The sequence below is a fragment of the Aedes albopictus genome, chromosome 1 (genome assembly GCF_035046485.1).
Source record: "Aedes albopictus strain Foshan chromosome 1, AalbF5, whole genome shotgun sequence".
Taxonomy (NCBI): Eukaryota; Metazoa; Arthropoda; class Insecta; order Diptera; family Culicidae; genus Aedes; species Aedes albopictus.
In genome coordinates this window covers 82,822,514-82,840,186 of record NC_085136.1, presented here as the reverse complement: position 1 = coordinate 82,840,186, position 17,673 = coordinate 82,822,514, and the positions used below count along the sequence as shown (strand labels likewise).

Here is a 17,673-nt window from a genome sequence, read left to right as displayed (position 1 = left end):
GAAACCTGTTTCGACCTGTTCGGCGTCGCTTCTCTGCGGTCGCCACTCGCGCGATCGGTGTGCTGTGTTCCTGCTGCGACGAGGTGAAGCTGCGGTGGTGGAGCTGTTGGCCGTCGTGCTTGCTGCGCATTGCGATACCCAGGAGTGTGCCTAGGAGTTATTCTGGTTAATTTTCCAATATTAAATCGGTGGCACTCTTGGTGTATCGTCGTCGGCGAGCAAACGGCGGCGACACAGCAGTTCCTCGAGATCGGCATTTGCCGTGGTCCTTCGTCCGAGAAAGTGTTCCAGGCTGATGACCGTGACGTGCACGGTTGTTGGTATCCGAGCTGGCGACTGTGGTGTGCACGGTCGTCGGTAACGAGAGTGTTTTCCCATCGGTGGCTGCGACGTGCGCAGCTGTCGACAGCTTACGGTAGCCGTGGTGAGCACGGCTGTCGGTAGCTCGAGAAGGAGGTGAGTCGTGCTGCAATGAAGGTAAGTGCAACGAACCTGCCTCCCATTTGAGAAGTGTGTATCCAACAGTTTTCATCTCAAAAAATCCGTTCCCCAAATTGGCTTCCAGGAAAAATATAAAAGTGTGGGGATGTTCAAAAATAAAAATTAGAAAAATCAAAAACTGAAATTCTCGAAATTGAGAATTAAAAAGAATTATCTTCCAAAACATGTTTAAATCGATTTTAGATGACGAAAAATGATATTTAGATCAAAATCAAAAATTTGGGTATTAGAGGGTTAAACTAGGTTTCCTCCCATAATTTTTCCAGGAATTCCTACTGGTTTATTTTCTAAAAATCTTCCAGGAATTCCTTCAGACATTCCTCCAGGGATTGATTCCTTGATTCCTGTAGGAATTGCTCCAGGGATTCATCCAGGTGTTTCTTCAGGGATTTATCCAAGAAGTCTTCCAGGGATTGCTGCACCTCACTTCACCTCAAGTGATTTCTTCAGAAATTCCTCTCAGGTTGTCTTCAAAACATTTAGAATTACCTTCGGAAGTTTCAGAAATCCTTCAATCATCTTTTCAAAACTGTAACCAAGAACTTCTCCAGGATTAGCTGATGACTTTTTTGATTTTTTTCTAAAATTTCTGGAGGAATTCCTTCAGCGAATAGTATTGGAAGATTATTGAAAAAGGACACATACAGGAACCAAGAAGTTCTAGGTTAGTCCTCAAAAGAGTTCGTAATTTCCAAAAGAGTTCAGCTTTGATTTCTTATGAATGTTTTGTAGACTTTAACAAAAAAAAATCAGAGCAAAATAATGCACGAGTAAATAATAATCCTTAATCTTCCAGAAGTTGGTCACCGCTACCAGCACCACGTTGATTTGTGTAGATCAGGCGAGCTTTTTTTAACGTATTCTACTCAATACAACAGTCACGCTGAAGGGTTAAATAAAGCTTTTAGAATATAATATTATTGAATTCAATTTCATCGTGTTGCGTTTAGTTATAAAGGCTAGTAGGTACATATTTGCTAAGGGTGCTTGCTCGCAACCCCCCCGCCTAAACGTAAAGCTGGCTACGCCCTTGTGCTAAAAGCTTGTTAATGTCACATAGAATGTAAGACTTTTGTTGGAGCTCGTTATAGCTGTGTTGATGTTTCAAAATGTTCAGTCAAAACATATGGTCTATGGAAATATCTTCGATCAGTGGTTCGGACAGGCAATCCACTGAAATCAATGTTTCGGATTGTTTGGCAGAATTCTTAGGTTTAAAACCCTGCGAAAAACTCCTGAAATAAATTTTCAATACCATTATTGGAAATCATGAAACATTTTGAGAACCCAATGACCCGATAATACGGCTGAAGAATTCAAACGCAATTGTTGATTTAACCCCACTTTCCCAACGCTAATAACTCTGGGATTTTACCGCCACATTGCGCCAGCACGGACGATCCCATTCGATGAAATCCAATTCGTGCCAACCAAGCAGCGAGAAATGAATGAGAAATGGAGCCGGTCTTCCATGAGTTGAGTATCGCATCGTAGATACATGGGTAGTAACTATATATCGGTATATTTCGATACGGGCACGTACTGCCACCACTGGCATTGGCTGTGCCGTCACCTTTTCATAAAGCGTTGGTTGCTGTTGATGGCAATGATGATGCAGCAGTAGTAGCAGCAGCAGCAAATGCGGTAATCGACACCGCCACTTTATGACCTGTCGGATGGTATCTCTGATGGTAGTAATCGATCGTGGCAGTAATCTGGGGGCTCTGATTGTTTACGAGTGTTGGTGCGCGTCAGCACATTTCGTTCTGGGGTGGTGGAAATAATGAGCGCGGACGGTTAATTGAACTTTGTAACTGATGGTCATAATGATGTTTGGAATTAGGATTGGGGACAACGGATGTGTAATCTGCGTCATTTGTAAACAAATCCAATTAAATAAACATTGTCATGAACGGAAAAATGTGGTAGAATATGCTCAACTTAACTGGTTTAACAGAAGTTCCTTTGCAAGTCATAATCAACTTGACAATTCTATTCGGCACCAACATTTCAAAAGGGCGTAACTGCTTTTGCAACCAATGCCTTCTCACAGAGCTGTGGGTCGTATTTCATTCATCTCACGCAATTCACATCCATTAATCGAAAGAGGAGGATTTTATCTTTCTATTTGTGCTAGTGGATTGCTCGAGAGGGATGGGATACGCTCTACAGCTTTGTGAGAAGGCATTGGTTGTAAATGCAGTTACGCCCTTTTGAAATGTTGGTGCCGTTATAACGTTCTTATTGAAACGAATAAATTTGTTTTATGGAATGAGCTCACCATATGGTTTCAAAATAAGCCTATTTTTTCGCAGCTAATAATGTGGGAAACTAATCATACAAGTGTTAATTCAAGTTTAATTAAAATATGGCACATGTATGGATGAAACCCCGTAGCGCAGGCATAAAAGAATCTGTGTCAATCTAGTGAAATTTTCAAGAAAAAAAAAACTAAATAAATTGACAGAAGACGCGAAAAGAGGTAAATTACTCTTCCTTGAACATTGTTTTAGGAGAATCAAGCTGAAATTAGTATGGAACGAGCTCACCCAACAAACTTATAACAGTCCATCTTGAGGTACTCGTTCATTACCATTGAATAAGCAACCAATACATCATGTACCAAACAAAACAGCTTTTCAGAAACTTACCGCAACATCGAACAGACGCCTCAACGTCAGCCCAGCGATAAATGTAATCCATCGAAATCTTTTCAATTTAAAGCTGCTTCTGAGATGCAAACCCATGTGAAAGCAGTCAGTGGCAGTAAATAAAATACGCAGCATCATCTGGAAAGCAGATTTAGGCGAGCAGATAGGTGCAGAGATCTGGCAAGCAAATAATTTCTGGCGAAGCAACAACGCAACACTGACGGGCTGTTCCGTTCGCCTGCTCTTCCGGGGTGTCTATCCGGAGTCCGGACCGGTTCGTCGGTGGGTTGGTTGGGGTGGCGCATTTGTGCCTGATTCTGATTTAATGAATTTATGGTCTGTTGGTTTTGTCAGAAGCGGTAAAGTTTCGCTCGACTTGCTGCTGCAGGTAGACCCAGGGCCGGGATGACCGACTGGGAAAACAAGGAAAGTCGAGTTGGTTGTTGGTGTTAGCGTGGGCTACACGGAGATGAGGTAAGAGGGTTTGAGCAGTTTTCCCATAATAAACGAGTGGAGCATCCATCGAGGAACGGGGTTTTCGGACGGCTAATGAGAGTATGCTTACTGAATGTATTTCGGTTAAGTTTGTATACCGAGGTTGGATTGTAGAAAGACTGGACCTAGCTATGATTTACCGGGCAAGTCCAGGTCTTTTAAGATGTTGTCGGTGTACTTTTTAGAATTTGGCAACATAAATCTACTCCCTTACACTCTGAGTATAAAAAAGACTGATAAAGCCATAAAATGATTAAGTTATAAAAAGAATATGGTCGATAATTCAGAATGTTGAAGTTTGGCTTAAAAAAAGTGTTCTATCCAATAAGATCGAATAAAGCTAATGGATTACTAAAATAACTAAAACGACCGCTATGAAATGAACAGATAGCGCCACCGTAGCCTTGTGTGTTTGACGTAACTCGACTACTGTTACCGTCCATATATGGTGGCGCTTTTGTTTTGATGCGAAAAGTAGCGGAAAAGTTGGCTTCAATGTTCCATTGGAAGAACACGCCGCGATATCGGCGTACCCCTATGAACGGAAGTGTGAATTCCGCAAAAGCTACCGATCGATAGATCTTGCGATGAAAACAGAACAATACATAGGCAGTCGAGTGCCTGAAACTTTTGCCAGTCTTAAGCGGCCCCCAGACGACATCAATATATTGTTGGTTTGAAGAAACGCATCAATATATTGATGCCGTGTGAAGGCGACATCAATATATTGATGCAAATATTGAAGGAAATCAGAAAAGTTTGATTTCGCGTTTCAATATTTCCGCTCATTTCCCTCTCAGTTCGAATGAGGTGGCCGAGAGCAGCCGAAGCGAGGTATGTTTTGTGCATGTCACCGGCATTTGTTTCGATCGGCATCAAAGAAAAATCGACTTTTGTGTGGAGCGACCCAGTTTGGGTGACCCGGGTCGGTTTCGGTGAAAATATTGTCGAGAATTATTGACAAGAAAAATATTGACAATACTTCTGTCGTCTGGGGCCCGCTTTATTATGCTGGTATTAACTACCAACCAAGTCGATCTGTTTAAAAGTACAGGTCGTACGGCAGAAGTTTCACGCATTCGATGTATTCGTTCAATACATGGCCTACATGCCTAATTTCACCTTCTATAAATAAATTTTACACTTGTTCGCAACCTAGCGAATACTAGATATCATATCTATCATTTCATTATCCACTTTGATCTCTACTCTCTTACACTCTGAGTAGAAAAAGACCGATAAAGCCATGAATGATTAAGTTATAAATGGACCTATAGACGAGTGCAGCGATTAACTGTATTCATCGCGGTCCGAGAATTTTGACACTAGAGCGGGGTCGTTTCCAATCAGAGTTGATCGATTTCCAATCAGAATTTAACGATTCTGATTGAAAATGGCCCTGCTCTAGTGTCAAAATTTTCAGACCGCGACCATAGAGTCCATACTTTTCCCTTGCAGTTTTCTTTGAAATGCACTAACACCTCTTTCTTACATGTTATTTGAATGCACTTTTAATTTATGTGCCTCTTTCATGTCCTGTATAAAAAGAGGGAAAACCTGGAAAAGCTTCGCAGAACCAAGATTGTGCTAAAGAAAATTCAATAATGTCGGTAACTATTGGGGTCTCCAGTTAGCCTAGTGGTTAAGGCTATGGATCGCCAATCCGGAGACGGCGGGTTCGATTCCCGTTCCAGTCGGGAAAATTTTCTCGACTCCCTGGGCATAGTGTATCATTGTACTTGCCTCACAATATACAAATTCATGCAATGGCAGGCAAAGAAAGCCCTTCAATTAATAACTGTGGAAGTGCTCAAAGAACACTAAGTTGAAGCGAGGCAGGCCAAGTCCCAGTGGGGACGTCGAGCCATAAAGAAGAAGAAGAAGAAGGTAACTATTGCAACAGCGGCCAGGCCAGAGTGTGTTTATAGGACAGAGCAAAAGGCGGCTGCAGAGACGTTTCAAAGGGTCTCAATGGGTTTCAGCAGGGTACCAGGAAATGTCAAGGGAGTTTTAGGGGTTTTTGAGGCGTTACAGGTACTATTTCAGGGGTTTCAGAGGCGTTTTCGGGGATTTCGGCTCAGGTGCGTTACATGAGGTCCGATAGCGTTTTAGGGAGATTTTGGAGGTATTGCAGGCGGGGGTTGGAGGCGTTATGCAGGCGTTTTCGGGGCTTTCAGAGATTCTCAGACACGTTACATGGGATCCGAGGTAGTTAAACCCTTCTTATGCATTAAGGTCATTTTTGATTTAAATTTTTAACTACGTCAGTTAGCTGTTCCCAATGTGATGCATTAGGAGGCTAAGGAGGATTTTGGAGGCATTTCAAAAAGTTTCAAACCTTTTTCGGTGAGATTCAGAGGGGTTACACATACGTTTTCTGGGGTTCGGAGGTTGTCAGTTGCGTTATATTGGGTTCGAGGGGGTTTCAAGGAATTTTGAGGCATTTCAGAAAGTTTCAGAACATTTTTGGTGGGATTCAGAAGCGTTACTGTGGCTCAGGTGCGTTCATGGGATTCATGTAGGTTTTAGAGGGATTTCGGAGGCATATGAGGAAGTTACAGATAATTTTCAGAGACCCCATGACAATATCATTTGAAATGCCCTCTGATTTAAGGGCGTTCTTAAAACCCCCTTATACGACCCTGATCTGAAATGCCCCAAAACGCTCCTGAAAACTTCGCAATCAATTTGAAATGCCTTCGAAACCCCTTTGAACGTTTTCGCTCCAGAAATCTCCTGAAACGCACCTGAAAATCCATTGAAACACCCCTGAAATACAGTGACCCCACACCGATGAATCACCTTAATTTTTGTACACTATTTATGAATCACCATGTTGATCAAATGGAGTGATCCATAAACTGTGGTCATTTTTGCCGATTCATAAATTGTGGGGTCACTGTACTATCAAATGCCCCTAAAACCTCTAGGATGTTCTTAAAATGTTTCAGGGTCTTTCAACCTGAAACTATCTGAAACGATTTTGAAATGCTATCGTATCGCCCTTTAAAGGCTCCTGAGACCCCTGAATTTTCCTTTACTCCCCTTGATACGTACCTGAAACCCCTTAATACTATTGAAATGCCCTTGAATTCCCAGTAATCCCATTAAAACGCCAACAAAACCTGACAGAACGCCCTGGAAGGCTCCTGAAATCCGTGGAATAACCCCCTGAAACGCCCATGAAGGCCCTTGGAATCCCCTTTTTTTTGGGCTCTCCGGGAACTTTCTGGAAATCCCCTTAGCCCCACCTCAAACGACCATGAGCAAGATCTGACGAAGGGCTACAAGTGAGCAAAGCCAGGATAAACCTGGTTTGATGTTTCTTTTGTCAGATTTGCGCCTATAAAGTTTGTATGCAAAATTGTAATGGAATTTCTTGATGTTTTTTCTTAAAGCCCAAACGTAATTTACGCACAAATTTCTTTTTTAATGCCTTTTTCTTATTTATGCACCCCCAGCCATGTGTATAAAAATAGATTCCAGTGTAGGTAAAAAATCCCCTTTTTGGTTCCCCTCATTAGATCGTTAGGCCGAAAACTTTATTATGTCAGAAAGGTCATTGGGCCTTATATTGGATCGGAAAGGTGGCCAGGCCGATATACATCGTTTGATCGGAAAAAGGTCGTTATTGTTATATCAAAGTGTTTATTTGACCAAATAGGTCATCAGGCCGAAGATGTAATTAGGCCGGAAAGGTCAATAAGCCGAGTTAGTCATTAGGCAAAATAGGTCATAAGGCCGAATAGGTGAAAAGGTCGAATTGGTTGTTATGACATAGAGGTGATTCAGTCGAGGTGGTCATTGAGACGAAAAAGTCATTAGGCTGAATGGGTCATAAGGCCTAGATTAATAGGCCGAATAGGTCATTAGGACGGATAGGCCAAATGGGTCATTGAGCCGAAAAGGTGGAATGGTTCGAAGAGTTTAATAGTTTGAATATGTCATTAGGCCGGATAAGTCATTAGATCATTAGGCAGAATATGCCAAATAGATCATTAGGGCGAATAGGTCATTGGGCCGAATAAGTCACTAGATCGAATAAGTCATTAAGCGGAATAGGTTATTCGGTCGAATAGGTACCCAGTCATTAGGCCGACGTAGGTTGGGTCGAATAAGTAATTGGGCCGAATAGGTCATCAGGCCGAATAGGTCATTAGACCGAATAGGTCATTAGGTCGAATACGAGTTTTGGCCGAATAAATCATTAGGTGGAATAGTCCGAAAAGGTCATTAAGCCGAATACGCCATAAGGTACAATTGGTCATTAGATCGAATAGGTCGCTAGGTTGAATACATCATTACATGGAATAGGTGACTAGGGTAATCATAAGGTCGCAACCGTCATAAAGTCAAATAGGCCATTAGATTGAAAAACTTATTACACCGGTAAGATCATAAGGCCTTATGAACACATCGAACTGGTTGTTATGGCATCGAGTGATTCAGTTGAGTAGATGAGTCCAACAGGTCATAAGGCCAATTAAGGCATTAGACCGAATGGGTTTGGCTTACAAATCATCAGTTCTTGTACGTATTGTCAAAACTGAATAGGTACTGGCTGGACATGAACAACAAATATCATTTTACGTTGCACATCCATATTGAAAAGACAGATGCCGGGCAGTTCTGTCACGGTAAATGGTAAATGGTCATGGTAAACAGATCTGGTTATTCAAGATTTCTAAATCCCAGCGTCCTCTATACTGGGACGCCCACAAAGAAATGACTTAAATGACTGAAATTTTCGCGATTTTTTTCTGTGATTATTGCGGAATAAGTATTCTTTCTATGAGTTTAGCAAAAACTCTTCTAAAGATTCCTCCAAAAATTATATTACAATTTATTCCTCCTGTACTGCTACAGAATTTTCTTCAAGATTATCTCCTGGTACAGTACCAGAAATTTCTTTAGGGATTCTTTCAAGATTTATCAATTTTTTTCCGGAATTTTTATTGAAAGCTGATTTTTACAGGATTTTCTAGAATGATTCAAGCAATGTTCGATTAGAAATTCCTCCTAGAATTTCTTCGGCGATTATTGTGGAAATTGGAACGGAAGTTTATGCATGTGTTTCTTCAAAGTTTTCTGAAAGAATATACCCATCAGGATTCTTCTAGAAATTTCTTAAAATTCAAGAAATTCCATCAAGGTTTCTGAAGGGGCAAAAAAATTGAAAGAGATTCGTAGATTATTTCAGAGATGTATTCAAAAATGCCTCTAGGGGAATCCTTAAAAAATGCAGATTTTTTCCCTGAAACTCTTTCAGAAATTATTGTTGAAATTTCTCCAGAGTTTCCTCAAGTCAAATTCCATATATTCAGAGATTTCCGCTGGCATTTATTCAGGATTTTAACTAGAAAGTTCTCTTTTTTTTTTTAAGTTTCTCCAGAGATTTCTCGAGAAGTTCCTAAAAAATTGCTTAGGGTTCATTCCAGAGCGTTAATGATTAATCATAAATTTAATCATGATTAATGATTAATGATTAAGATTAATCAAAATCATTAATCATAATCACAAAAAAATCTCATTTAATCATTAATCATTAATCTTAATCACACTGTTTTTGCAATCTTATCATTAATCAGTAATCATAATCATAAGAAAAAAATATTAATCAATCATTAATCATTCATCACCAAAAATGATTCATCATACAAAATATATTATCAAATTTAAATTGGTTCAAATGCTGTTCTAAATAATATAATTTATGATTCTTTTTTCAAAAATCTTCCGGACAGAGTTACCTTTTACTTTAGAAATTTCAAAAACATGTTTAACTATAAATATATTTTAATCATTTCCAGTTTTTTGTGATTGATTAATCATGATTAATCATGATTTTTAATCAATGAGCCATTTTTAATCATTAATCATAATCAATAATCAAAGATAAATCCAATTTAATCATTAATCATAATCTTTAATCATCCTAAAAATCAAATTAATCATTAATCATAATCAATAATCACCAAAATTGAAATTTTAATCATCAATGATTAATCATGATTAAAATTTTTGTTAATCATGAACGCTCTGGTTCATTCAAACCTTATTTCAGGCATTCTTTCATATTTTTTCCGGTGCAGTTATGCTTTAGAAGTTTCTCCAAATATTCTCTCAGCTATTCCGACAGTAATTAATACTATTCCTTGGGATTTATCAAAGAAATTATAATCCATCTAAGAATATCTGCAGAGGGTTCTCCTGTTCTTCCAGGTATTCTTTCAATGATTCTTTCGAAAAACATTAGGACACATTCCAGCGTAACGGGACACCGCGAGGAACTAACTTTCGTGAACAAATGACGTCTGCAATCAAATAAAATGTTCATGACCATATGGTTTAACAGGTTTTATAACAAGCTTATTAGATGTACATCCTGACGCAATACTTGTTCTACGGGGTTTTGGTTCGAATTTACTTTATATAACATGTTACATTTCGTAACGGGACACCATCGCAGAAATCCTCTTTTTAAAATTTTCAAACTGAAATGCATATATCAGCTCTGTTATGAGGTTTTGAATAATAGAGTCTTCTAGACATTTCTTCTTTGGATTGATGTGAACAAGATTGCCGAAGTGAGTTTTACTGAGAAATGTATAGTTTAGGAAATATTATTGATTTAGTTTTGGGAGCGCAGCGTTACGCTCACGTGAAAACAGTGTTTTGCAAATGGTGTTCCGATACGACTAAAGACATCTAGTTGCTATGCTAGATGTAGTGTTGGTGTATTCGGCAATGTTTTTCAGACAGATGGTAGCTTTCCGGTTACCGGACTCCGGTAGGACACAAATAGGCTTTCAAACCCGCTCTGGCCCTATGGTGGCCATCGGAATGGGTTCTGGGGAACCTGTTTCGAGGTTTATTTATCCTTCACGTATCCGACCCCTGACAACTCATTTTAAAAACGCTGGCACTTCGTCAATTTTTATCCGATTTTTTTTTGAAGTCACCCTTAATTGATCGTAAATTGGTCCTAGTTTATTATATTCAAATGGCCATGCAATATCCGAAACCATTCCGGAGATATTCCGGATTGTGCTGGGAATGGCTAAAAGTGATTATTTCGTGTGTTGTTGTGTTTGAGCCATCGATTTTCAGCAAATTTTTGTTGCGAACAGTGTAATACAACTGCTATAACCAGATTTGCTGACCCATCCGGATCCCCGTGACAGGTTCCGCGGAGCCTCATTGGGGACACTTCTGGTTTTCAACCTAAACATGCCGTCTGACATATCAATCTTCATGATTTTGAATGACTGAGTCAGAAACGATAGACTGAAGTATGTATCAACTAATATGGCCACCCCGGAACATATAGCACAGGTTCCACAGGGGTGTCATCGGGAACATTTCTGGTTTGCAACCAAAACACGCCGAGTGACGTATCAATCTTCATGATTTCGAAAGAATGGGATAGAAAAAATTGACTTAAGTATGTATCAACTGATATGGCCGCTCCGTATCACCTGGAGCAGTTTCCGCGGGAGCCTCTAAAACACAACACACACGAAATAATCACCTTTAGCCATTTGACAAAACAGACCCCTTGCCTACTCCCTGACCCCAGTACAATCCGGAATATCTCCGGAATGGTTCCAGATACTGTATGGCCATTCGAGTGTAATAAATGAGCACCAATTTATGATCGATCGAGGGCGACTTAAAAAAAAATCGAATGAAAATTGACCAAATGCCAGCATTTTGAAAATGAGGTATCGGGGGTCGGGTACGTGAAGTTTAATTGTATCTCTAAAACTATGGTTGTGTGACGTATCTATCTTCGCTGTTTTTCCACATTCTACATTATAATGATCAGAAGAAGATTCAATGATATCTGTAGGAGCTGAATAAAAACACTTGTTGACTGTTTGACTGTCAGTGCCGAAAGAGACCGTTTATTAATTTCCGATTGCTATGATCAATTCTTTGATTTCTAGCCTACTATATCCTTCCCTTAATGTATAATAGAAAAACCTTATTTTAATTAATCGATTTATAATTAAATGACGTAGTCTTTAAGATAATCTGGTTTTCGATGCGAACGGATAAATCGGTTTCTCATCGGACCTGCATTTGACCTCTCATTTCCTTCGGTGAAGACCAAACCGGCAGGTTCCTCGATATTCTCCGGTTGTGTAGATGTTTGGCCAGTTGTAGTAGGATCTGCCATGCTGCTCATCTGTCTGTAGATGCCAGGCTGTGGAATGGACTGTAAGAGATAATGGTCTTTACATGGTTAACGTGTCTGTCGAATTCAACTCCGGTATCGAGATTCCTTAGAGTGAGACGGGTTCCAGCTTTCTTCACCACGACATGAGGTTGAGGATTAAAGACTGGTGTTAGCTTATTTTGTTTGATCACATTTTTAACCAACACGTGATCACCGACATCAACTGCTGAGAATTTCGCATTCCGCTTCTGATCGCCATACACCCTTCCTTTTTCCTTCTTCCTTTCTTCCACGTCTTTGGTGTCTTCGTTACCCTGTGTCATCTTCAATTACTTTGGGTAGTTTGTCCTTCAGGTTTCTGCCAAACATGAGCTTCGCTGGGGAAATATTAGTCACCGCATGTGGGGTATTCCGATAAGCCAGGAGGAAGTCATATAAATCGTTTTTCCAATCTCTTCCCATTGCTACGCTGATTTTCACCGTTTTCAAAAGGGTCCTATTATGCCTTTCTACTAGTCCATTTTGGAATGGAGCGTACGGAACAGAGTGTTTAAGGGTTATACCAAATGTGCTGCAGAAATTCGTAAACTCGTTTGAAGTGAATGGTGGACCGTTATCACATACAATTTCGCTCGGATACCCAAACCGCGCAAAGATTGTACGAAGTTTAAAAATCGTAGTCTTGGCAGTCATAGACGTGATGATCTCAATTTCAGGATATCTTGAATAGTAGTCTACGACTACTAACAGGTGAATTCCTTTAGTAACTTCTGTGAAATCTAGTGCCAACTTTTTCCACGGTTTATCGGGTAACGGAGGCCTCACCATTGGTTCAGTAGCTGGTTCGGAAACCAACAGACACCCATTGCACGAGTTCACGTATTCTTCTATCATCAGATCCATTCGTACCCACCAAACCTTTTCACGTAATCGTTTTTTCATAGATGTACTTCCCAAATGGGGCTCATGTCCTAGTTTAAGCACCCTGTCATATAACTTCCTTGGAATAATAATTTTAGTATTTTTCAAAATAATGTCTCCATCAGTTGAAAGTTCATTTGCTATTTGTTTATATCTTGCCAGCGTTTTCGGCCACCGTCGAGGGGGGTACGGGATCCAACGAATCAGTTCGGTAAGCTCTATGTCGTTTTTAGTGGCTTCCACGATTTCGCAAAGTGGGATTGCCATCGGACATACATCGGTAGAAACTAAACGAATTACTCTTTCACATTCCTCATCATAGCTTTCCCTGTCAGCAACAGTATCTTGACACAACCTCGAAAGAGTATCTGCAATGTTCGTTTTGCCTGGTCTGTAAAGGACTTTGTAGTTATAAGACATCAACCGAACCTTCCATCGTTCGATTCTTGCTGATGGTCGGATTATATCCCCAAATATCGAAACCAACGGCTTATGGTCGGTGATTATCCAGAAAGGCATTCCATAAAGGTAGTAATGGAACTTCTCTGGAGCCCATACCAACGCTAAAGCTTCTCTCTCTGTTTGAGCATAGCGTCTCTCCACTTCAGAAAGGGTCTTCGAAGCATAACAAATAATGTGAATCGTTCCTTCCGCTGACTTCTGATATAGAACTGCACCGAGACCTACCGGACTTGCATCGGTCTCTACGAAAGTTTCAAAGTTCGGGTTGAAAAATGCCAAAGTTTCTGATTTGTTTAGAACGTGCTTCAGCGTTTCAAATGCTTTCTGATGCAATTCTGTCCATTCGAATGGTACCGCTTTCCTTGTCAATGAGTTCAACGGGCTACTTATTGTTGAGAAATTGGGTATATGCCGGCTCACAAAAGTGGCTAGCCAAGAAACCCAAGAAACTTCTCACTTCTTCAGCAGATTTTGATGTTCGAAATTTTCCAATGGCTCCCAACTTTTCTGGAGAAATTGTAATACCTTCTGCAGATAAACAATATCCAAGAAAGTCAATTTCTGTTGCGCTTTCAATAGTCTTGCTTTCATTCAAAACAATCCCACATTGCTCGAGACGATTTTTCACTAAAGTCATTCTGGTATTTAATAATTTTTCATCCGGAGCATGTATTAAGACGTCGTCTATGAAAACCACAATCCATGGAAAGTCTGCTAATATGGTTTCCATGCATTTCTGGAAAAGTTCTGGTGCTGCTGATAACCCGAATACCAATCGTTTGTATCGCATTAAACCTATCCAATATATGCTTTGTTTTAAAATGTTTTAAAATTTAACGATAATGTTCAACAATTGTCCTTACCCAGTGGCGATATAAAGGTTGTTATATATCGGCAATCTTCTCGTAACAAAAGTTTATGGAACGCTTGTTTAATATCAAGTTTCCCGAAAACTTTGCTCCCTCGCAATTTAGCCGTCATTTGTTCCATTGTAGGAAGTGGATGGACTTCTCTTACAACAGCTTTGTTGGCTTCGCGAAGGTCAATTATAATTCGCACGTCATTCGAATTTTTCCGCTTAACAAGCATAGGCGATACCCATTCTGATGCCTCATACACTCGTTCAATTACGCCTTGACGTTCCAATTCTTTCAGTTTTAATATAGTAACTTCTTCCAAAGGAATTGGTATGCGACGATAACTTTGTCTAACAGGTGGCACAGTTGTATCTATTTTAATGGATGCACACATGTCTGAATAAGCAATTTACAATTTAGTAATTAATTAAACTCCCGAAACAACTACATATTCTTACCTTTGATAGCCGGAAAGGTATCGTCACTCACTGACCGCAGAAACTTAACCACGCCAAGTGTCTCTGCACTGCGTCCGGAGAGCAGCGAATGCTTACCATCTTGAATCACGAACAACGTTGTGCGACAGGACTCATTTCCTGTTCTCAGCATCACGTCGACTTCTCCTAGTACAGTCAATGGATTCTTCGTTCCGTAAGCTTGGAAAATCTTCGAACTTCCTTTCCTAATTGCAAACGCCTCGAACCCAATCCGCTTCAACATCGTCCAATCTACAATACTAAGCACGTCCTCATCTGCGCCGGTGTCATCAATGAACCGCAGATTGACTCCACCGACCGATAAGATCGTCGTACGCTTTCCGTCCAAATGGAACAGCTCACGGATTTCTGCTGTCTTCGTGACGTCATCAACTTCTCGTACGAATTTCGGCTTTTGATCACAACGATTTCCATGGTCTCGATCATGTACTTGACGCTTCCGGTTGCTCGACGTTGGTTGATGGTTTTGAACCGGATTCTTCACACTCCTGCAACATCGTGCGTAATGGCCTTTCTTGTTGCACCGGTTACATTGCGATTCTCGAGCTGGACATATCGTATCGGAAGCCAGGTGGTTTCCCAAACATCTGCCACAGGTCAGTTTAGGTTTCGTGCGTTTGACAGACTGATCCACCGTATTGATCTCAGCGCTGTCAAGTGGGTTGGAACGAAATTCTTGAACCTGTTTATTAACGGTTTCATGCGTGCGTCCGATTTTCAACATTTCGTCCAAGCTCGTGTCAACCTCTAAGTATTTGGACCGTAGTTTATCATCCGTTTGAGTCGCGTACACTATTTGATCCATTATCATGTCCTCACTTTGATCTCCGAAACTGCAAACGGCAGCTTGAGCTCTCAAACGCACGACAAACTGATCCAGCTTCTCTTTAGGGTTGAAAGTCATTTGTCGAAATTTGAACCGTTCATAACGTAAGGTCATCCGAGGTGCGTAGTAGTTGTCCAGTGCCTCCAATACTGATCGATAAGCGTTATCCATTAGGTTCCCGCTTACGGCTACATCTTTAGCAATCTTTCTCACGTCAGGTCCGCCAAAGCATAGCAGTGCTTTGTGTTTCTCCTCAACGTCAGATATTCCCTTCAAGTCAAGGTACGCAATAAATTGATCCCTCCATTCTTCCCAACGAGAACTGATGAGGCCAACACCAGATTCACAAAAGGGAGAAATATTGTAGTTCAACTGGAATATAACACATATCTGGTCACTATAAGACATCTTGTTATGTGGTTACCATGGCTGCATTTATGTCAGGGTGTTTATTTTCAAATTCAAAATTCTGCAAAATGTGAACGCAATCTAGTAACTGTTGTGTTTCCATAGAAACTAATTTTCCGGTTTGTTTGTTTTTCTATTTTTCTCCAAGCAGACTAGGATAACTTTATCCCCTATACTTGAATGCAGAAACGGACTAGAACTACCGGAAAGTTCCCTACGTTTCTTTCTGGAATTAGACTAAGGTTGTTCGAACCTCCTATAATTCCTGTGGAACAGCGAACTGGAATTCATGATTCCCTTCACTTGTTCCTCTCCCGGTGGGCTGGAACTCACGGTTCCCACACCGAAAGTGCTGTTTCTGAACACGAAAGCTGAAATAGTTTCCATGTCGCTATTTTGCACGAGGGAATAGATTCCCTACTCCGCCTGCAACGTCGACGATATGGATGAAAGTATTCCACTTTTACAGTTCACTATTTGCGGTCACAGATGCACTTTTGATTGATAAAATAACACCACACATTGAAAAGATTGAAATTTATACTTTACCGATGCCATATTCCGAAATGTGGTGGTTGATTACCGCGGGAAGGAAACGCCGACCTTGTCCTTGATTTTCAAGCTTCAGAAAAGAAATCACCAATCACTCGTACGCCAAATGTAGGAGCTGAATAAAAACACTTGTTGACTGTTTGACTGTCAGTGCCGAAAGAGACCGTTTATTAATTTCCGATTGCTATGATCAATTCTTTGATTTCTAGCCTACTACAATATCTATAGTACATTCTTCCAACACAGTCTTTTCAAGCATATGTCGCATGTTGCTTTAATATTTTTTTGAAGGCCCATGCGCCTTGGGAATAAAGGAGCCAATTTCATTTGAAATAAATTTTACATTTTTAAGGGGATTTTTCTTCTATACTATGTTAGTTTTGGGGAACCGTCAAACTCGCCGTTTGGTCGAGATTAGAGAGAACAATGTTTTTTTTTGGAAGGGATGGGATTATGGGGGCTTTCTGTTGATATTTAGCTATCCACAACCAGTAACGGTACAAACAAACGAAGATGAAAAAAAGATTGACAATCAAAACAGCAAGAGGGAGGTCGGTTTTTACATTTCTTTTTTTCATTAAGAACATAAGCTATAAAATATGTTTGTCGTCATAAAAGTAAATTATGCGGTGATTAATGGGATAAAGAAGGAATGCCAACCATCACTTCGGGATCTTCAAGTTTTGAACGTTGTGGGATTCCATAAACCTTTTCATACATCATAGTGGTAATTTATAGGACATGTTAAAAAGGTTAAAACATTTAAAGAGTATGCCTAGGAGTATGCTGTCACCACAAAACTTAATAAAATATCACTTTTTATACTGATCCACCAGAATACCTGCCCTTTGTTTACGTAGTTTTCGTAGAGCTGAGAAGCGGACTTTGTTCCAGTAGGGGCATTACACCAAGAAGGATAATGAAAATATATACACCCTATAATATCATTTCATCATGGTTACAGATTGGTTAAATATTTGATCAAATCAAACTTATTTATCCACTTATAAATGTCTTTTAAATTTCCGTAACGGGACACCATTTCTACGAACCCACTGTAACGCCTAAGATAACGCGTCGATCAAGGTAACCCATATGTTGGAAGAAAGGTCTCCACGAGTACTAAGAGAATCCCGAAAATCATTTTTCTAAAGTTCGTAATAAATTCGTTATTACGACAAATGTGCTATTTTCGTAACGGGACACCATTAAATTGCGGCTATTGCAAAAAGTGCTTAAAACATATCAAAACCCATTTTAATGAAAAGTTTTCTTTCGGTGTATGAAATATAAATTATTATACAACATTAACAAAAAATGG

The 17,673-nt window shown here is 40.1% G+C and overlaps 2 protein-coding genes across 10 annotated transcripts in view; one reads left to right on the top strand and one right to left on the bottom strand.

Annotated features, from left to right (window-relative positions):
* LOC115263576 (bromodomain-containing protein DDB_G0270170) overlaps positions 1–17,673 on the top strand; it is a 446,118-nt gene that overhangs the window by 173,719 nt on the left and 254,726 nt on the right. The gene's annotated exons all lie outside the window — the stretch shown is intronic.
* LOC134288255 (uncharacterized protein K02A2.6-like) lies at positions 181–16,793 on the bottom strand. Its single transcript, XM_062852725.1, has 5 exons — positions 16,350–16,793; positions 14,528–15,764; positions 14,076–14,465; positions 13,819–14,007; positions 181–434 (listed from the first exon to the last, which is right to left on the bottom strand). The coding sequence occupies exons 1-5, from the start codon at positions 16,356–16,358 to the stop codon at positions 181–183; spliced, it is 2,079 nt and encodes a 692-aa protein (XP_062708709.1). The 5' UTR covers positions 16,359–16,793.